Below are 23,463 nucleotides of genomic sequence, written 5' to 3'. Positions count from 1 at the left end.
CTGTATCAGTGGAAGAGAAAGTGCAGAGGAATGGGCATTGACCTGGGAGAAACTTGCCTATATACCCTACAGTTGGCAGACGATCAAGTCCTTATAGCCAACGATAAAGAAGACCTGACATATATGGCCAGAAAACCACAGGAAGAATACAAGAAGTGGGGTTTAGAACTCAATACACAAAAAACAAAATATCTCCCAATAGGCGCAGAACTATCCAACATTCAGATGGACACAACCGAAATTGCATTCTGCACTGAATATACCTACCTACGAATTGATTTCTACACCACAGGCACAGACAATAGGGAAATTAGAAAACGAATAACCCAGGCCCGTAGAACAATTGGATGCCTTAACGGAGTTCTTTGGAGCCCAGAAATTGGTAAAAGACGAAAATACAATATATATGAATCTCTCATAAAAACCAGCTTAACCTATGGTACAGAGACATGGAGACTAACAGAAAGCAATAAAAGAAAACTCGAAGCAACAGAAATGGATGTATTTAGACGATCACTTCGAATATCTAGGGCAGACAGAATTAGAAACGATGAAATAAGGAATCGGATGGGGGTAGATGGATCACTGGCAACAGACATAAAAAGGAAACAACTTATATGGTATGGCCATGTTCAAAGAATGCCAGAAACAAGACTATCAAAAATCGCCATGAAATGGATACCACCAAATCGTAAAAAACGAGGAAGACCAAAAAGAACATGGAAGGAGGGAATAACAAAGGCAATGAGCTCCCGAGACTTGACCGAAGAACAATGAAATGATAGAAATTAGGCATCGGACAACGACGCAAGACGTTTTGAAACCGATATATATATATATATATATATATATATATATATATATATATATATATATATATATATATATATATATATATATATATATATATATATATATAATAGTTTTGTTGTAACAATTGTTTGGTTTTATCTTGATAAATACACTGTATTGCTTGCATTTCCGTAGAAAATAAACTAAAAGTCCAAAAAAATAGCAAATTAAAAATGGGTGACATTTGCCCCCCACGCCACTAAATATGTCATTCTTAGTCACGCCACTAACGGAGGGTTAGAGAGACATATATAATGTAGTCGAAGAATATGTAGCAGTGTAAAAGTTCTAATATTCTAAAAGATTAAATCTCATTCCTCATTACAGTTCGTAGAATACAAAAAGGAAAACAATATTCTAGCAAATTAACTGTTTAATTATTAATCTCCCAATATTTTATCGTCATTACCGAATGTTCGCCGAAATTGGTATATCAAATAAAATTTTACCGAAAACTATTTACGATAATAGTGACCTTGATATTTGTTTCGGTCAACAAAAATAATCTTTTTTTCAATCAGGAATGAAAGGAAAACCGCCAGATATTTTATCTGAATTCGGAAATCGGAACTGATATGGGCTAAAAGTATATCACTTACGTAAAATTTTTAGTCAGTTTTAAAAAAAGCTGACCACAAGGTTTTGCTGTGTTTTTTTAGATTGATGAAGTAATTATAAGTGGTTTTCCACCTGTTAAACTAAAACACCCACAATCAAGATGAAATATCTTCTTTACACAGTGATATTTATTAGTACCATCGCGTTGTCTAGTGCCGTCGATTTGTTATGTGATTTCAAATGGCCGCGTTGTGGTTTAACGGTCGAAAATACAGTTTGCAATAGGGATGAAAAATGTCAACCTGAACCAGGATGCGAAGATGTACAACCAGATCCGGAATTCTTAAAATTCATTCTGCACGAACACAATCGCTTGAGGAAAAACGTTGCAAGTGGAGCAGAAAGTAGAGGTTTCACTGGAGTCGCTGCTAATATGATGGCTATTTCTTACGACAAGGATCTAGAATATACAGCTAGATGTCATATAAACAGGTAAAAATTTACTATTTATTATTCTCAAATATAACTTTAGGGTATATTCAAGAAAAGTCTAAAGATCTATAATTTGTAATAAACTAGTAGAAGACCAACACGTGTTTTCTAAATTCTTAGCTTTTGTTTTTTCTCAATACAACGTTGTAGATTCTTCCTTCTACTATAAATTAAAAAATGGCACGCTAAAATCCAAAAATTGTTTGTGTCAACGGTCTTTAACATCTAATATATGTTAAAGCAAGAACACTGTTGTAATCCAAAATGGTTTCAACTAATCGTCTTTAGTAATTAGACCTTGACTTTTTGGGGCGCTCTATATACGGGTTACATGTGAAATAATGGTTAATTCTGACTATGTCCGTGGACATAAAATAGAAGAAGAAGATATAATGACGAACTCAGATTCACTGTCGAAACAAGAAAAAACAAGAACGAATTCTCAGAAAAACTAAAAATAAATTGAAAAGCAGCTCCCCAAAATGAGGATACAGTGGAGGAAATTATGGAAAAACTTTAAAGACATAATTTCAAAAACTGCGTACAAATCGATTGGGATGAAAAAAATAAACAACAAAAAAATTGATATCCGACACAGATTACAACTAATAGAAGAAAAAAAGAAAATCAAAGAAGAAATATTGCAACAGAAAGCAACTGAGAAAAGCGCCAGTGAGAAAAAGAGAAAAATATAACAGTTAAAAACCAACCCATAAAAGATAAGAGGAATTAGGTAAATGATATGCAGAAAATGTCAGAGAGAAACCGTCATAAAGGTCGGGAAGGGAAGAAAGATCAGAAAACGACCTGAGAACACAATACATCACCATACAAAATTTGACAGAAAAAACAATAAAAAGTAATAAACAAATTAAAGAAAAACAAGGAATAGAGTCTCGTCCAAAAATCCGAACAGTAAACATATCAGCAATTAGCGATAATTGATTTAACATTAGCTTATTAGTTTGAACAAAATAAGGAATTTTTTTTATTCAAATTTAGAATTTTGTTTATATCTAAAATTTAAACAAAGGTGCAGTGTAAAAGTGTTACTTCTTCTGGACTAAAAAGTGTAAGTTTAATTTTCCTATTTCATCTATAACAAATCAAGGGTAAACAACTATTTTGCCGATTTGGCGTGAGGTTAATTACCAGTTCTTTCGGTAATGATCCATTATAAGCACCAGGGCCGTTTTCAGGTTATCTAGCCCAAGCATGGAAATGGATTCAGCAGCGGGAACTTCCGCCATGGAAAGTTCTGGTAATCTACTTTTAAACCAACAATCAAAATTATATTCTACAGCGGTTAATCAACCTACAAATAAATTTCCAAACAAAAAACAAGCAATTCTACTTTGTATCTTGTATTTGTATCTTCTTTACCAGTGAACAGACAGTCGATGAGTTTCTAGCAAACGACAATGAAATAGTAATTAATCAAGAACGTATTCAAGCCCGAACACTAATAACTCCAAATGACCGATTGATTATTTCCAATGTATGTCCAAGTAATCCGCACAGCATTATAGAAGAACAACTAAAAAACTTCTAAAAAAAAAGTATACATTTCATAACTCCAATTGACTTTCTCAGGATTGGGACTTCAAATCCAGCATTAAAGCATATCTTGAGTTTCCGACGATACACTTTTATAGCACCAACTAACTTAGACAAATTACCTGATTCTACGTTAATTAACCATGAGGATAACCACTATCGACGTTTCTTTTCCATCGAAAAGCAATCTTGCTACTTATTCAAGCAGCAAGGACATTTTGCATCTCAGTGTCCCAATAAAAATAATCGGACTCCTTCAAACAACACCCAAAATACTGTTCATCTAAATTCTCTACAGGAAGTACACTAATTAGCTCTCCTTTCGACCATTTCTTCTACACAATCCTCTCCTACTAAGACTGAAACTACAGTGCAACAATCAGCTCCTATGTCGATAAATTCCTCTACACAATTCTCTCTTACTGAGGCTGAAACGTCTAGAAAAATCATTACCTCTCAATCAAATAACCATACTTATATATCAGCTCGGAGATATATCGGAGAATAAGCATATACTCCGATAAGCTCCGATCTACCCAATGAGACTCAAATGATACCTTAGATCAAGATACATCCTCATCCCAGCACCCTAAACGAAACCTATCTGAAATAATATCCCCCCCTCCCCAATAAGAGATAACGAAAATGCGTTCGCTGAACCGAAGCCACGAAGCAAAAAACCAAAAACTCAACAAGAAAACAATTGAAATCTAGTAGATCTTACCAAATGCAACAGTCAATTCTTTAAAGAAAACTCCAACACATTTCAAAGGAAATTCGTGTCACAATCTACCAAGATCACACATGATTTCCTACTAAAGAAGTAACCCAAACCTTTGTGTTACGCGTGTGATAGTGATCTAACAGTACATCACTTAGTGGAGTGTCCGTTATACGCATTTGAAAGACAATATAAACAGTTACCTACAACTATAAAAGACATTCTAAGTGACCGCAATCGTACCATACTTTAAAATCTATTTGTATTCTGTATTTTCTTTATATTTCTGTTATCTGTAAAATTGACCATTACTAATAACACTTGTGGTTAAAGCAGTTTCAAATAAAAAAAAAAACAAATAAACAAGGAATAATAATTAAAACAGAACATGAAATAATACAAAGATTGAAAGAATACTTCGAAGAAATATATTCCAAACAAGAGGGAACGCCAGATATAGACGTAGAAAATAAAATACAAGAGTTACAAGTTGGCATAGATAAAATTACGAAAGAAGAAATACAAAACACACTGAGATAACTAAAAAATGGAAAAGCGGCTGGAAGTGATAATCTACCAATATATTTAATACAGGCCGACGCTTATGAATCAGTAGAAATGTTACACAAACTCTTTAACAAGATATTTGCGACGAGAAGCTACCAAAGTATTGGAACGAGGATAGAATCATTAAAATACGAAAAAAAGGGCGATCTAAGTAGATGCGAGAATTCACAAGCAAAAACACTGCTGGGGGCCACATCCAAAATAATATCCAAGATAATATTAAGCAGACTGAAGCCAAAGTTAGACAAGAAACTTAGAAGTAGCCAAGCAGGCTTTCGCGCTAAACACTCCACTGCTGACTATATTTGCATTCTAAGAATTATTTTGGAACAAACTAGCGAATGGCAAATAAATATAAATAAAATGTTTATTGACTTAAAAAAGTTCTTTGATAGTATAAACAGAGAGCAAATGTGGAAGATTCTGAAACTATATGGACTACCAATGAAATACTTTAACCTGATCAGATTATTCTACAAGTGATACAGAACCAGGCTGGATTGTCTGGGAGAAATGATAGAAGATAAAGATAAACACAGCGGAGAGGGTAAGCGTTAAAAAACAGGTATTAGGTGGAACTTGCAAAACCAGTTAAAGGAGTTAACTTCTCCTGACCGAACTTAGCAACCATATGCAGATGATCAATAACCTTGCCAAATAGTCCAATGGTATGGGCCTTAAGACAAATACAGAAAAAACCAAACTCTTAAAAAACAAACAGCCAAGAAACCAAAAGTAAAATAAATGGAAGACAAATAGAGGAAGTAGATAACTTGACATATCTGGGATCCACCAGGAAAAAAATGGCGGAAGTAGATCAGATGCAAAAAATTAGTAAAACATATATATATATATATATATATATATATATATATATATATATATATACCTCCTTAAAAAAATCTAAAACAAACGCGCCATATCGCGTGAGAGAACAAAACAAAAGAACATAACAGTCACGATTAAAAGAAGGAAATGCAAATGGATTGAACATACACCAAGGAAGAGAAAAACAACATAACCAGACAGGCACTCGAATATCAACCAGACGGAAGAAGAAGAAGAGGAAGACCGGATAATGGTTGAGGAAGAATTGTAACAAGAGACCATGGAAGAATTGAGTGAAGGTAGTAGTGAGATGTCCGTAGAAACCTACGATTTCATAATATTTTTTTTTGAGACATCAACAACTCTAATGGAAGATGTCTATTGTTTCTGAATCTTTGATTGATGCTTCTGCTATCGATGAAAAGGATAAGTGAATGCGTCCCATACAACAGATTTACGTCGTGTAAGTATTTAGATTATGAAGACATTAAGAAAAATAAAGCGGTGAAACTTACATTACGAAAATAAATTGGGTCATTGTTAAAACGAACAAGAAAAGAACAAATAGTAGATATTCTCTCTTTTTAATCCTGGCCCCCCGGAGGTAGTGTAGTAGTCATCGTAATGTCGTGTATTGTCCGTCTCCAAAGATCTCTGTCTCTGGTCATTTCTTTTAACTCATGCTTGTCTTTTGTATATTCGTGTAATTTAGTCGATCCATCTTGTTGGGGATCTTCCTCGTTATCTTAAGCCTTCTATCTTTCCTTGAATAATTAGTCTTTCCATGTTTTCTGTGTCTGCTCTAATAAAAAGAGTAAAGTATTTTAATTGTTGGAGATTACTTTTGACTAATTGACTTTGCTGGACAGCCGTTTGTTGACTTTTAGCTCATTTAGAACTGAATTAGTTGTCCTGTGGTCTGTTCACGGAATTCGTAACATTCTTGTCCAACAGAATATTTCAGTGACATTTATCTTTCTTCTGTCCGCTTGTCGTAGGGTCCAAGATTCACATCCCTATGTCAGTATTAGAAAAATTAAACAGTTGATTAACCTCATTTTTAGAGTTCGTGAAATTTAAGAGTCCTTCCATATTTTGGCCATCTTTCCTACGGCGACTTTTGCTAGATCACATCTACGTTTTATTTTTTCCTGTGTTTGTGGTCAATGATCCCAGATATAAATATGAGCTCACACCCTCAAACCGGTCAATCGTGTTTATGTGGGTATTAAAAGGTGTGAAAGAAGATGCTTTAGAGCAAGTAAATAAGAAAAAATGAGCTTTACCATAAATTAGTACTACTACAATTTGAGGAAATATTGATAGTATTACCAGAAGTAGGTTTACAAATTAACCTTACAAAAACCCAGTATATAGGAAACATGGTCTCCAGTTGTAATATAAGCGCAAACGATGTACTTTGTACTATGTAATATAAACGCAAACTATAAATAATTAGGTAACGAAATTAGGATCTGTTGAGATAACTAAACCTGCGAAACTTTTGCGATTATGTCTGAAAAGAAATGTTTTTGAACAGTGCGTACCTCCGGTGTTGACTTACGGTGCAGATACTTAAACACTCACTAAAAAATCTTTTAAAAAAAATCAGAGTAACTCTCCAAATCATGAAGCAAGGATGTTAGAGTTAGCATTAAAAGATATAGTTCCAAATGTAATTATAAAAGCCAGAACAGGAATTAAAGGTGCTGTAGAAAGAATAGGAAATAATTTAGAAGTAGCTTGGAAACTAGAGAAGCCTTGTTTACTACAAAAGCACTAATACAGAGATGCAGATATATAAATTAAAATGTATACATCTGTGTAATCAATTTTGAAAAGGCATTTGACAAGGTCCGACATAACAAAATGCTAGAATTACTAAAAACAGCTGGATTGGACGATAAAGATTTACGAATAATTACAAATCTATACTGGCATCAAGTGGCAAGAATAAAAGTTAAACAAGAAGTGTCGCACAAAATAAATATAAAACAACGAGTGGAATAAGGTTGTATACTATCGCTTTTACTTCTTAACTTGTATTTAGAAGAAATATATAAGGAAGAATGGAGAATGAGGAAGGTATTATTGTGAATGGTGTAACCGTAATCAATATTAGATATGCCTACGATACCTTAGTCTTTGCGTTTGAGCTGTGGGTATACTAATGATTACTAAGAATAAGCTGGGTCGACAAAATTAGAAATGAGAAGGTCCTTAGACGGCTGAACCAAGCAACACAACTGGTCAATATAATAAAGAGACACTCGCAAAATACCTCGGCCACATTATAAGAAACCTTAAAACATATGAACTTTTGCATCTGATCATTCATGAAAAGATCCAAGGTAGACGTGGTCCTGGTAGAAGAAGAACATCATGGCTAAAAAATTTAAGATAATGATATGAAAAATCGAGTAAAGCAAATATGGTAGCCAATATGATGTCCAAGTCCAACAATGGATAACGGTTATATAACTAGAAGAAGAAGTAAAAAGAATAGCATACATAAAGTGGAATTGAGCTAGACAGGTGGCAGAAATGAACGATGGTGGATGAAGTAAAGGCATGGTGGAGTGGCATCCTAGGTTTCATGCGAAAATAAGTCAAAGTAGACCTCCAACACGATGAAGCGATGATATTAGGAGAGTCATAACAAAATGTATTCATAAGGCACAATTCAGCAGTATTGTAAACGACTGAGGAAAGCTTATGTTCAGCAGTGGATACTACAAGCTACGTGATAATGATTACAGATACTGTCCAAGAAAGTCACAGCCACACTCAAAAAAGATCATCTGAAGGAAGTGGCATCTTAGAAATTTCTGACAAAGACGAATGAAACAGAATTTTTTATATTTTAAAAGTACCATTTTTGATGCCTATTACTTTGTTTCTTTTTCTCTTTATGTCATATTATTTTAATAAACTGATGTTAAACTTAATTTTGATCAATTTATTTTCATTGTTTTAATAATTCGTTTATGCTTATATTAGAAAGAATTTTTATTTATTTTTAATTTTAGATGTAAGTTTGAGCACGATAAATGCAGAGGTACCAAAAAGTTCCCTTTGGCCGGACAAAATCTATATTATACCAGCGAATCCCAGGAAGCATTGAAAAATGCAGTGAATGAGTGGTACGAAGAAATTAATCAAATGACTCCAGATGTAATTGATAGTTTTCCAAGAGGTAAGCAATCAAATATTTTTCATATAAATGTTATCTGAGAATTCTTAATATCTTCTTCTTTGAGTGCCGTTTCTTTATGGAGGTTGGCAATCATATTGGCTAATTTTGTTTTTGAATTTGCTGCTCTAAACAAATCAATCTATCTGCATTTATACTGATCACGTATATTCTTCAACAAAGAATTCTGCCTTTAGCCAACAGGTCTTTTTCCTCGACTCTTTCCCTACAGTTTTCTTGTTTGTACAGTGGTGATTAGTCTTTATTTGTAATTTTATCAGTCTATGATATTTTTTATAGTCTGCGGTATAAAAAGAGTTCGGAAGGATGGATTTCTTTTAAATTGCATTTTTTTAATGACCAAGTCTCATCTCCATATAATAATACTGAAAATATACAACACGGAATGGTACGTAGTCTGATTTCCAAATTAAGATTTCTGCATATTATGAATGGCTTCATTCGTATAAATACTGATCTGGTAATCTCTATTAGCCTGTTTATTTCTGCAGTATGATCATTGGTTTCATTGATCTATGTTCTTAAGTACTGATATTTTTCTACTTGTTCTATCACGTTATCAGTTATTGTCCATATGTGGTGTATATCTTGTGATCTTTTTGTAATTAGCATATACAGTAGAATCCCCCAAATCTGAACGTTCGGCAAATCCGAACCAACGGAAAAAAATTAAAAAATTCATGACAAAAACTTAAAAACATGTTTATTATACAGAGTAAAACCAGAAAATTAAAAAATGTATGATTAATGGGAATTTGACATTTAAAATTTCTTAAAAATGAATACGAACTTTATACGTAATGCTTATAAAGGCTAAAATTAAACGTCAGTTCTCTGGTAGTCAACTTGAGTCCAAAAATATTGTCCACGCTCCTGCGAAAACGTTTGCGCATTTGCGTTTGCCCTAAGGCGCATTATGGTAAACTCTTTGCAGACATCAAAGATAAACTAAGATTTTGGCAAGAATACATAATGAAACTATTCGACGATGATAGAATGATACAAGAAGAACCACAAGAACAAACAGGACCGAAAATATATGTGCGAATTAGAACAGGCAATTAAAAATGCAAAGACTGCAAAATCAGTAGGCCCAGATCAGACACCCACTGAGCTAATTAAATACATTGATGAAGAAACACTGCATATACTTTTAGATCTGTTCAACAAAGTATATACAACACATACAGTACATGCGACAGAATACTTCCAGTACAGAACAATTTCCTTAATAAGCCACACACTTAAGATATTTCTTAAAATAATTCATTTAAAAAATCCTATAGGGTATATAGGTATATAATTACCTATAAAGGTATATATAAGGTATATATACCTACTTAAAATCCTATAAGGTATATAATTAAAACATCCAATCGGGCTACATCACAAAACGTTTTCGGAATCCACATTCCATCATCAGTGTTTCCAGGTGTATATGTTTTGAGCCTTAAAAACCGCAGGAAAACTGCTTCGTCAAGGAAATCGTGAGCTAGCACAGACGAATGGTGTCGTTTTTCTAATATTTTCTCACTTGTAGTGCTTAAAAAACTTTTCAATTTTTGCTCCGTTTTTCTTCCAGTCTCTTATAGTGGCTTTACCTACTCCCAATTTCAAATATATCTTTGCAGCACTTTCTTCTTTTTCCAATCTCTTTAAAACGTCCAATTTTTCTGGTAATGTACAAGAGGTATGTTTCCGTTTAGCGGTGATCATTGTTCAGTTTCTACTGCTTAATAAACACTTTTCAGTTAAAGTATCTTTTGTATCGGTGCACTGAATAATCAGTACCAGTGAGAAAACAATTTTACATACGATACAATATGAAGAGGACACACTAACTACAGTATTAAACATTGCAGCTAGTTAGTTAGCAATTAAACATAAACAATGACACTTACTATCCATCAGTGACATCAATCTGGGATCGGTGGGGGAGGGAGAGAGTGAGACAGGTGCAGCGACTCAAAGTAAACGACAATAAAAACTTTGAAATATTAGTTAGGCTAACTTTTGAATGATCCGAACTTTTCGGAATTCGAACAATCTGTCATCCCAATTAGTTCTGATTTGCCATATTCTACTGTATTTTATTTTTTTATATACTTAAGCTTTCGACTAGATGTTGTAGGTCTTCTATGATCGTCGCAATGATCACAGTGTCATATGTATATCGTAAGTTGTTAACTAATTTTCTGTTAACGGTAACTCCCAGTTTGATATTATTGAGCGAGTTTTTGAAAATTTCTTCAGGATAGGAAGTTAAGTTAAAGTGTCGATAAAACGCATCTCTGTCTAAATCCTCCACAGATCTTCATTTCTTTTGACTGTTGCCCATCCATTTGATCTATGGCACTGTGGTTCCCAATATAATGTTTGGATTATCTTTATGATTTTACTGTCGATGTGCTTATTCATAAGTATGGATATTAGGTTTTCATATCTTACTCTATCGAAAGTTTTTTCGAAGTCAACAAAGCACAAGTGTAGATCAAAGTTTACATCATGATATCTCTGAATCAGTATGTTGATGGCAAATACTTCTTCTCGAGTACCCATTCCACTTCTGAACCCGAACTGCGTCTCACTACACAGTGGAAACATTTTTTGGAAACTTTTGGAGTGAAAAACCGTGGTTTAAGTTCTTTGGTATCGCAAGCATTAACGTAGTACACACAAAAACTGGGATCGATATGTTTATGTCATATATTTTTCTCAACATATATTAAATTCATTCTATTGTCTTATATTCAGCCAAAGAACCACAAACTATGGTTACGGACTCTTTTGTTATATTTATGCTCAGACAATTATAAATATACTGATCCTGGATTTTTGTGTGTAGGACGTGAAGATGTAGAAAGATTTACTCACATCATTTGGGCCAAAACAACTCACATCGGCTGTGCAAGTTCAAAATCGGATGATGGCAAACATTACTTAGCCTGCAACTATGGACCGAAAGGCAATGATTACGGGAAAATGGTATTCGACAGAGGAACTCCAGCAAGCAAATGTGGATTATTCGTGAAACCAAATCCTTTCTATCCTGCGTTATGTGGAGTCATTAATCAATCAATGTTAGGAGTGGGACGTGGAGGCAGCGGAGGTAACCAAACAGATGACGGAACAGAGACAAATTCGACTAGTATTGCACCAGTTGCAGGAATCAAGGATTTGTCAAACATTGGCCTTCCTCCAGTTGTAGCAGTTGAAACCAAAACGACTGAAAAAGATGATAGCGGAGGCGGATTAATAGGAGGTGTGGGATTTGGAGGTTTTGGTTTTGGTGGTTTACCACCAGGTGTTCCTGGCGCTCCTGGTGTACAAGGACCCCAAAACAATAACAACAACGAAAAGAAGAAAACTAAGAAACCAGATAAAACCACTGTCACACTTTCTACAACAAATACAACAATTATGAATAGCACAACTCCCTTAAACACTACTTATACTACTCCTCTTACAACTAATACTACTCCAGTAACCACAACAAAATTAACAACACCAAAACCAATAGTTTTACCTACTGTACAGCTGCCAATACCAAATATTAACATCACAAAACCTAAAAAACCTACGAGAAGAATTTCTAGAGGGTCTATGCGTGCGGGCAGTACTACAAAGTGGTACGTTTTATTCTGTTTCGTATTTCTGATGATAGGCTTCTGGTTTTTCATGTGCAGACGTTCTGTACACCCATAAAAAACATATGTTGCAATGTATGTTTGTACTTCATGTGGTTGTGGAAAAGTCTGACAACACTAAAGAACTATTTATGTATATTTTCTAATTAAAAAAAAACAGCAAATCCGAACAACAGGTATAAAATCGGACGAAGCAAATCTTTATCACAGTGAACTGCGTAGAATTCTTCTAATAAAGTTCGAAAAAATAGTAAAATATTTTAAGAAATTATTTGAATGAGTTAATATTGATTAAATTAAATGTACTATAATTAGCGTAACCTTATCCAATTAAAACTTATGTACACTAATAACAGTAATTAAATATTCGTCTGCTTATTTCTAGACTTTTACAAAGTAAAAATATACAATGCTCCATAAAATTGGCCAAACATATTTTTGATGAGCTATAGCTTTTTGAGAAAGAGTCTACACAAATAATTTCAAGCAATATTTTTTTTTGAAATATTATTTAATGTTTTTGTTTTAAATGTTTCTAATGACTATCAGCTAAGTTAATTTATAAATTAGGTAAAACTTTTAAAATTACTTGTAGGGAGTATTCCAGTGGGTAATAACCTTTCAAAAACGAAAAAGAACGAAAAACGAAAGATTTGTCTTAACCCAAAAAATATTTTAATAGGCCTAATTAAAACTAAAATCTAGTAGCTAAATCTGATCTGAACCTCTTGAGTCTTTTACTTTCTTCTGATAAATTTATTAGATCGCCTGCTAGTTTGTTTGGATGTGATTTCTCTCGTTCCCGATAGGATACATTAAACTTTTTGGTCATTTCTTTAACACTCGGAACATGAAGATCCCTATGATTTATGCTGTCGAGTACATACCATGGCGCGTTCACTAGTATCTGTAGTATCTTGCTTTGGTACCTTGGGATCATGTATATGTTCGAGTTGCTGACGGTGTCTCATAGTTAAATACTTTAAGTCCACATCGGTGTTATGATAGTTTTGTATAGGAGATATTTGTTTTCGAGGGTGAGTTGTGATTTTCTTCCTATGAGCCAATAATACTGTTTCAGTTTTAGACCTAATTGTTTCCTTTTAGTGAAGATGTGCTTCTGCCATGTTAATTTGTGGTACAGATGCATCCCTAGGTATTTAGCGTAGTTGGAGTGTTAAAGCTGAAGATCACTACGTATGACTGGTGAACAGTTATCTCGTTTCATAGTAAATGTTACATACTTGGGAATATGCTTGTCTCGTCTGGGGTAGATCTAGACACGCCCAACAAGTCACCACGGCGTTAAGTGAAACATGTAGAATAATTACCGGTTGTATGAAGCCTACCCCTCTCCCCTACTGTACCGGGTAGCTGGATTCGCATCACCAGACGACCGTAGATGCGCCTCACAACATGTGGAGAAGTTCAGGCAAACTTTCGATGAAAGATACGGGAAATATACGGGATTCCGTATAATTTTCCGTATAATATATTTCCGGGGAAAGCGCGGAAATTATACGGGTTTGACAAACCGCCAGGAATCAGCCGACTTAAATCAAGGAAAAGGTTTATGAGAAATGTCAGCGTTGAACCACCCGAACTGTTCCCCCTGCATCCAGAACGACCTAATGGAATGAAGCTGTGTTTCCTGAATAGAATTTGGAATGTAAAACACAACCTCATTAAATGGGGCATCAAGACAGACAGCGACACACTTTGTGAATGTGGGGAAATACAGAACGTGGAGCACCTGAAAGTAGGCAGACTTTGCCCATCACAGTACACCCTCGATGATTTATGGCTCTCAAATACAAAGCGTGTAGACGTAGCCCGATATTGGGTAGAAAAACTGTAGTCGGATCCAGACACGAAAAAATTACATAAACAGATTTACTGGCATTTTTTTTTCGTTCGAAAAATGTGTAAACTGTTTTGTATTTTGTTAAGAGATATTTGTAAGCCTCTAGAGGTAGCTTTAGGCCTGGTATGTAATCCCATAATAACAGTATGCTTCCTTGTGGTACTCCTGCAGATATAGGAAAAATTTTGGAGGGGCTTGCATTTATTTTGAATTGGAAGTTTAGCATACTCAGATAAGATTTGATCATTTCATAGAAGGCTTATGGTAAGTTTCGTTTTATTTTGTTAAGTAAGGCTTCATACCATACTTTATCAAATGCCTTACTTAAGTTTATAAATGCTACAATACAGTATCTTTTACCTTCTAGGTCATTGCTAATTTGTTCTAGCAACAATAAATCTGTTCCACGGTGCCATGTTTGTTTAGGAAACCAAATTGATGGTTAGGTATAAGTTTTCTTTCATTGTTTTCCTCCATCAGTTCTTTGCAGTATAACTTTCTCTAGTAGTTTTGACACAATTGCCAACATACTTATTGGCCTATACAAGTTTAGTTCTTCTGGTTTTTTTCTGAATTTAAGGATCATTATTATTAGACCAATTTCCAGACATAGCGGACGTAGTTTAATCTTAATGCTGCGTTGATTATTTGCTGGAGTGCTTTGATGGCTATAATAGTTAGTTCTTGTATAGTTTTTTCGGTTATTAGATCAGAACTAGGGCTTTTCTTAGGTTTTATTTCTTTTATTAGAGAATAAATATTTGTAACCTTAACACTCCTAAGTAGTAAGTCCATTTGATAAGGTGCTTGAGTCTAATCAGACATTTTTGTTGATGTGGGTGTGTTTGATTGAACTATGAGCTGGATGAATTAATGCAGAGCTCAGATATCGTTAGATTTGTAAAATCACAAAGACTAAACTGGCTTGGCCACTTAGAAAGAATGCCAGATAATTGAGCTGTAAAAGTAATCCAGAGATGGAAATCCTAAGCAAATAGGACAGGAGAAAGGCCCCGTAAAAGGTGGATAGAGGATGTACAGGAAGCTCTTAAAACCATGAACATCAAGCAGTGGCGAAAAAAAGTATCCGGCAGGGTAGAATAGAAGAACGTTGTTAAACACGACAAGATCTACGAGGAGTCACAACCCAAAGAGTTGTAGCGCAATTACAGGAAGAAGAGGTGTGTTCGATTCGTGGGCTTTAAGTACTTTAGTGAGATTTTCTGCAGATATTCCGGCCTTTTCAATCAGTTTTTGGTCATCAACCGCTAGGTTTTTGAATAGGTGGGATATGCTGCTGAGGTCTATTGATTTTTTTTGTGGTTTTTCTCAAGAAATAATCAGTATTTTTTGTAGCTGCAGTTCACTCAAGTATTTATTTACAGATTGGTTTTGTACGTTAAATAGAAGTTTCTTTAGTTCTTTGTAAGCTTTATCGAATTTTTTTGTTTATTTCCATCCTGGTTTGTTTGCCATTTTAGTTTACGTTTTGGTGCGATTTGTTGTTTAACAATTAAAGGAATTTTGTATAAAGTCTTCCCTTGCTTTTAGCGAAATTTCTAAGTCAACCCTTTCACTTAATTTTTCTTTAAAGTATTTTCAGTCTGTATTTTTTGTATGCAGTCTAGGCTCTTGTTGTATAGCAGTATATCAGAAAACATAGTTATAATTACTGGAGAATGATTGAACGACATATTTAAGTTGGACTCGGTTTTAATTTTTTTATATCTTTGAGCTGGAAAGCAGATTAACTGGACGTTGACCTCTTGTGCAGTCAAGTGCTGAATATACGCAGGCAGAGCTCCATACTCTACTACGGGGAAACTTTGAATGGACTCGGGATTCCCAACTGAATCACCGGAGATAGACTTGGTACTTATTTTTAGAATTAACTGGTACTAACTTAGGAATTACGTTTGGACCAATATTGGATTATACTTGGACCAGATTTGGATTAACCGTGGGTCAACATTGAATTTACTTAGGATTACGTTGCACCAATATTGATTATATTTAGGATAATGTCGGACCGTAATTGAATGAAGAAAGAAACAAAGTCAAATAGGCGAAACAACAGAAGATAAAAATATAAAGAAATACGAAAGGTATTAAAAAAATATCTTACCCTTGGACAGGGGCCTCCGAACACAGACTATGAAAATGAATTTAGATCGAAAAAATATTCTTTTTTATGGAGAAAATATTCAAAAAAGGGGTACCGTTATTTTGGTGTGTGGTATGAATGGACTATGGGAACATTTTCTAACAAAAGCTGACGAAACGGAAATTGACATAATAACAAGACAATCTTTCGGGATTTTCCTTTAGGCATTATCTTCTAAATGTGCAGACAAAACCACCGCCAAATTTAGTCAAAACAAAGAGGTGATAGTTCTAACGGGATTCATATTATAGCACACGAGTGGTAAGTTTTGTAAAAAGGTTCAGCGTATCTAATGGTTGTTTTATACAGAAGATTTACAGTACAATCATAAACAGAGAAGGAAACACCGAGTATTTATGTAATGATTAGTATGGGCGCTAATATTATAACGGGGATGTTATTGGCAAACAAAGATGTTTCCATGATAAAGAAGGTAAAATCATATATGGGGTGTTTTTTACGAAAGTTTAATAAGATAAACAAATATTAAAAAAATATAACAATCGCCAGTTTGACACGTTACAATTTCAAAAAAGAGAACGAAAAGATTTACCACTTTCTGGTAATTCAATGTCAGGTCCATTTTGAAATTACTTAAGATGCATCATTTGGTTTAAACAAACAATGTTTAACCGTTTATAGTTATTCTGACTAAATTTAGACTGTTTATTCGAAATCCAATCCAGTGAAAAGGTACCTAAATCAATTGAAACGATAAACATTGAAGTTATCTTTTCAATTTGGTATAAGTACTCACTGAACGCCAATAAAAATAATTTTTAATAAATTGATACTGGAATGTCAAAAGAGTCATAGCTTCAAAGAATGTTTTGTCAATTTTGTATAGCATTGCAATTAAAAATATAGTTCGGTATTTTTAGTCATTTGTTAGAGTTAAGTGTTATTTTTGTTGACCAGTCTTAACGATAAAGATTCAGTATAGTTTAAGATTTTTAATAAGTTCTATTAATTGCTATTTATTTTTACAATTTTATAAGAACGCATGCTCAATATTTTGTAAAGTTAGGAGTATTATTTTGGGATGCACAAACATATTGTTAAACTAAATATTTGTTACCTATATTATTTGTTATTACATTACGTATCTGTTATTGTGATTTTTATGAAATAAAAATTTTGTATATTGTTGTTAACTACTAAAATGATTTTTAAATATAATCTTTTTCATCTACTTCATATTAAGAACTCTGCAACAACAAAAACGAAAAATAAAGTGATGGAATTGAAGATAATCACATAGTAGTAGAAATAAGTACAAAGGAAGAAATAGAAAATGAAATAAAGGGACTAAAATCAATAAAAGTCCAGGAATAACATAAATATCGGCAAAAATAATAAAAGCAGGAGGGAAAAAGCTAAGACAAAGTGATACATTATCTGATAAAGAGTAGAAGGGAACCGGAAAAAATGGCAAGGGAGTGGACCGTAACAAAGATATGCCCAATACGATAGTTTATAAAATCTTGACACAAATCATAACGAAAAAGCTAAATCACTACACGGAAAAGATATTAGGATATCAGGCAGAATTTAGAAACAATAAGTCGACGACAGACCAAATATTTGCGCTAAAAGAAATCCAGACTACGTGCTACGAACATAAGACAGCAGTATATATCTTGTTCGTCGACTTGAAGTAAGCCTTCGATAGGGTAAAGAGACAACAGATGTACCTACGAACTAATAAAAGAGTTGGACCGAGCAAATAAAATCGTCCGTATGGAAAAAGTTACTATGGATAAAACAACAAACGAAATAACATGTAAGAGTTATAAATCAAACTATTTTAAAACAAAGGAAGGATTACGATAAAGACATTCACTATTAACAACTCTTTGATTTCATACTGAAAGAAATAATCAGAAAAAGCAAAACAAATATGACATTCGTAGATGATCTAGTACTATTAATAACAAGGAAGATAGAACTAAAAGGATTAATGTTCAGTGTAATAAAAGAGGCAAAAGAAATTGGGTTTGTAATAAATAAAGAAAAGACACAGTACATGATGATAATGCGAGAAACAGATAAAGGAAAAGAAGACAATTTCATATTGGAGATCTTTTTCTTCTTCTTTTTTCGTCCACCATTTTCCATTCACTGCTTGATGTAGATCCTTTCCAATTGCTTCCATCTTCCTCTATCTCACACCAATTTAATCCACTGTTTGCGTCCCACTGCTCTAATATCATCTACCCATCCCTTTTGAGGTCCTTCCATGCTTCTTGTCGTCTTCCTTTGTCTTCATTATGGAATTCTCCGTGTTCATCTATTGTCATCATATTTGACTATGTGACCGGCCCAGCGCCATTTTCCATTTGTAATTTCTTCCACGATATGTCTGGTCTTCCTTCTACGTCTGATCTTGATGGTTCTAACCTTGTCTCTTAGTGATATTTCACATTGGAGATAGAATAAGAAAACACAACAAAATTAGATGAAAAGGTACATGAGGAAGGAGAAATAACGGCAAGAATAGCAAAAGAAAACAAAAACTATGCCCAAGTCAAAGAAATCCAAATATCTCTAAAGAAAAATAAAAATTAGAATCTACAAAACAGTTACCAGGCCTACAGCTACATATATGAATACGAAACATGGGTGCTGTAAAAATCAAAAATAGACCTTTGAGAAACATGGGAGAGCAAAATACCGAGAGCAATTTATGGGGGTCTGAAAATAGATGGCCAATTGAGAAGAAGAAATGATAAAGAGCTTAAAGAACTATATACCGAACCAAAAATAAGGTTGGTAATCAAGATACAGATAACACGGTATTTAGGACACATTGAAAGAATGCAATGGAAAGACTGCCGAAAATGGAAGACCAAGAAAGAGATGGAAGAACAGCGTATATAAAGACTTACAACAAAGTAATATTAAGAATTGGAAAGAAAAAATATTGGACAGAAATCAATGGAAGAAAAAGGTTAAGAAATGTATGGAGACTATAAGAAATATTAAATGTATTTTATAAAAATAGAAAATAGTAAGAATAATGAAAAATTAAACTTTCTAGCCCTAGGCCTATAAAGCCTGTTGAGCTGTATAATTAAATAAATAAATCATATTATGAAACATATTATTGATAACGTGTATATTATAATATAAACGTAATATATTTTCTAATAATATTTTCTAGTAATTTTCCTTTACATCGTAAGTCCGTGTAGCTTAGAGTAGTCACTCCTTCTTACACCCTTCAAGGTAAGTGCTAAGTTTGCCTGTTTTTGCCGGCGCTAAATATCAAACCCGCGCCTTCTGTGCGATTGTCAAACACTTTATTGTTTGATCTATCTTATCTAGTAAAATATTTTCTACTAAATTAAAACAAGCGGGAAATGAGCAGAACAAATCAAAGAAACGGAAAATAATCAATGAAAAACTGCTTTTTTGAAGTACCAAAGAAAGTAAAAGAAAAATTGGACAACCAACAATAAGTTCTGGACAGCTCAGGCAACAGCGTGGGAGTAGGTTTGGTAACATATTTGTTAACATCGACAAAGGATGCCAACAAATATGTCAGCAGTGGACAAAAGAGGCTGATATTTGATGATGGTGAGGTAATGAATTATAAGTCACAATTGTGACACAATAGTCTCTAAATTAGAATAGATGTTACGGCGTTTTGGTTTTTACATGTACTAGTATCATTTACGCTTTCAACTTTTTGTATTTTAAGTGTTTTTTATTCCATGTCAGTATTTTCCTCAGTTTTTCTATGTGTTCAATAATTTATCGATTTACTGTTTTATATATTATCGAGTTTTTTTTTTTGGAAACAAAAATCGTCGAATAGGCCAATATATTTAGAGTGACATAAGGTTGAATGTTCGAATAAATGAATTTTAATCAAATAAAAGGCAAATATCGAGCACACTTTTTTTTTCTCTCTCCTGATGCCACCCAATATGTAGCTTTATCGATTTTTTATAATTTAATGTTTATGACATTTTCCATATATTGTTAGATAGCCAAATTTTGACGAAATGCCCCTGAAGAAGCTCTAGGAGCGAAAGTACTTGGGCAAGACTTATTAAAAAAAATGTGCTCGATATCTGCCTTTTATTTGACTAAAATTAATATATTTAGAGCAACATAATCATCATTCTAGAATAACAACCCTTTGTAATCCAACAATTATGGCATAAGTATCAATATCAAAAAAACCAAGTATATGGTCTTCAGTAAGAACATGACACAACCAACACATATTAGTATAAATATCATTCAAATTGAAAAAGTATCAAGTTACAAATACTTGGCTACTTCAATAAACGAAACTGGAGACCAAAACAATGAAATAAAAATGCGTATCGAAATTGCCAGGGCCACTTTCATAAAGATGACGAAATTCTTCTGCAACAGAGATATAAGCATCCCTCTCCGATTAAGAATGCTAACGTATTTAACACACTATTATACGGTGTAGAGGCCTGGAATCTCAAGCAGAACAATATAAAAAATATTGAAAGTTTCGAGATGTGGTGCTACCGTCGAATGCTGAAGATAAGTTGGGTTGGAAGAATTACAAATTTTGAAGTAATGCGAAGGATACGAAAAGGCCCAGAAATTTTGTCAACGATCAAACGAAGAAAACTCGAATATTTGGGTCACCTGATGAGAGGACATAAATACGCAATACTTCAAAATATAATGCAAGGAAAAAAGAAGAGAATACAAGGTCAGGATAGCCAAGTGTGACAATCATAGCTAAATTAGGGTGGAAACTATAGTAGGCGCGACAATCATGTCATATCGTTTTGAGCTTTTCGAATCTAGGAACTTCAAGAGATATCGTAAGTGCGGCAACCAAATGTCCAAACCTTCGGTTCCAGTCGTTATGAGAATAATTTCTATCTCAATGAAGAGTCATCAGTAGGGTAAAACTAACCTGTTTTACAATAGTATAAAATTTACAAACGATTATATTGCAGATAACTCCAATGATACTTTTAATAAAATTTTTATTTTGTTTGCTTTAATTTTATGCTTTTGAAACTTAAATATAATTATAACACAATATATTGTCATTTTCAGGAAGACACGACATTGGTCACTTTTCTCAATCTATGTGGGCGAAAACAACCCACGTAGGATGTGCTCTGTCTAAATCTCTTCCAACTGCAGAAGACGATGAAGTAAAATATTACATAGCTTGTAATTATGGACCAATAGGAAATATGATTGGGAAAACTGTATACGAAAGAGGAGCAGGGTGTTCCAAATGTCCAGACGGTGTAGCATGCAATGCGGAATTTCCTGCACTATGTGGAGAAGTCGATGAAAGTCAAATATATGCCAAGACATCTAGCGGTGAAGACATTCTTAATGCTGGAGTCAGTGATTCTGCTAATGTTACTGTCGGTGTAAGTAGCAAAACTAGTGTAACCGTTTCAGGTGATACAGAAGCAGATTCTGAATCTAAAGATGGCGCTACAAATGCAGCTACGAAAGCTAACAGTAATGGAGTAACTTTAACCATTTCCAATGTTAATACTAGAACTACAGTAGTTGCTGGTCAAGATACTAGTAACAATGCAACGCTGATAACAGCAAATGCTACTGAAGTACCGAAAGTACTTGGAACTAACAAAAATTGTACCTGTGCCAGTAACATCAACGTGGCTTCGCTTACATTTATCTTAAGTATTTATTTAGCGTTGTTTGTTCTAATAGAATAAAAAACTATGTAATAGTTTTTAAACAGATTAAAAGTACCAGTAATATATATGTGAGCCTTTTAAGTGGGTTTTATTGTTAATTTCTTTTATAAATTTTAAGAGCATGTCCCACTAAGATTTTTAAATATTGCCAATTTTATTTTTTTAACTTTCTTCCTCTGTGAGAGAACTCTCTCACAGAAAGTGAGAGAAAGAGAAAGAAGTGAGAAATCTCTATTGTAACCAACAGGCTGTGGTAACATTAGATGGAAATAGCACGGATGCGCAACAGATAAGTAGAGGAGTGAGACAGGGCTGTGTACTTTTACCATTACTATTTAATATATATTCCGAAGAGTTATTTACGCAAGCACTTGAAAACTGTACAGAAGAGATCAAGATAAATGGTGAAAATATAAATGACATCCATTATGCTGACGATACAGTCATTATCGCTGAAAGTGAGACAGACCTTTGGTTTGATTTAACAATAAACATAAAGAAAACAAAAACCATGGTTATCAGTAAGAGGGGCCACCTTAGAACTTCTAGTAAATTTTATTTAAGAAGGAAAAATAGAAATTTAAAGCAGCATAACCCTCAACTCTGTATTTATATTATAAGAAAAGTTCTGTATACAACTTTCTGTGGCAAATGAACTTGATTCCGTGCCATTATCTTTCCACACACACACACACACAGTAAGAGGGGCAAAGTCATTACAAGGATCCAGATAAAAATGAAGAGATTGAGCAAGTGGACAAAACGAAATACTTAGGACTCTGGATTACAGAAGATCTGAATCCGAAATCAGAAATTCGCTCAAGAATAGAGCAGTCAAGAGCAGCTTTTTTGAAGATGAGGAAATTACTGAGTAACCAAAGACTCAATCTGCAAATCCGCTATCGGATGGTAAAATGTTATATCCACTCTCTTTTTCTTTATGGTGTCGAAGCCTGAACTGTTAATGTAGACTTAATGAGAAAACTGGAAGCTTTTGAGATGTGGCTTTTCAGGAGAATTTTGAAGATACCATGGACCAATCATATTACGAACGAAATAGTGTTGCACAGAAAGAGAAGAGACAGAAAACTTTTAACCACCATTAAAAGGCGAAAGAAAGCATATTTGGGGCACATACTTAGAAATGATAAGTATGAGTTGTTGCAGCTGATTATGAAGGGTAAAATCGAAGGAAAAAGGGGTCCTGGTAGACGACAAATATCCTGGCTGAAATACATTCGCGACTGGACCGAGTTAAACACACAAACGCTCTTAAGAAAAGCAGAAGATAGAGACGAATTTGCAATAGTTA

The 23,463-nt window shown here is 33.9% G+C and overlaps 1 protein-coding gene across 2 annotated transcripts; it reads left to right on the top strand.

The window, feature by feature from the left end:
- The first annotated feature begins 1,412 nt into the window (after positions 1-1,412).
- On the top strand, positions 1,413-22,232 carry LOC140450310 (venom allergen 5-like). 2 transcript variants are annotated; one of them, XM_072543864.1, is made up of 3 exons: positions 1,413-1,902; positions 8,605-8,771; positions 11,635-17,621. In XM_072543864.1, exons 1-3 carry the CDS (start codon positions 1,571-1,573, stop codon positions 12,492-12,494), a joined length of 1,359 nt encoding a protein of 452 aa, XP_072399965.1. In that variant the 5' UTR covers positions 1,413-1,570; the 3' UTR covers positions 12,495-17,621. The 2 variants fall into 2 exon arrangements, with proteins under 2 accessions (XP_072399965.1, XP_072399966.1); XM_072543865.1 differs by lacking the exon at positions 11,635-17,621 and adding an exon at positions 21,526-22,232 and having other exon boundaries at positions 1,443-1,902.
- Positions 22,233-23,463: the final 1,231 nt, after the last annotated feature.

Source organism: Diabrotica undecimpunctata, chromosome 9, assembly GCF_040954645.1.
Source record: "Diabrotica undecimpunctata isolate CICGRU chromosome 9, icDiaUnde3, whole genome shotgun sequence".
Lineage (NCBI taxonomy): Eukaryota > Metazoa > Arthropoda > Insecta > Coleoptera > Chrysomelidae > Diabrotica > Diabrotica undecimpunctata.
The sequence above is the reverse complement of the archived record's forward strand: the minus strand, read 5'-3'. Positions and strand labels throughout refer to the sequence as shown.

Excerpts from the sequence above, each read along its gene's own strand:
- LOC140450310 (XM_072543864.1), top strand. The coding sequence starts at position 1,571 with ATGAAATATCTTCTTTACACAGTGATATTTATTAGTACCATCGCGTTG. Across the intron at positions 1,903-8,604 it reads GCTAGATGTCATATAAACAG|ATGTAAGTTTGAGCACGATA; the intron begins GTAAAAATTTAC and ends TTTTAATTTTAG. Across the intron at positions 8,772-11,634 it reads AATTGATAGTTTTCCAAGAG|GACGTGAAGATGTAGAAAGA; the intron begins GTAAGCAATCAA and ends TTTTGTGTGTAG.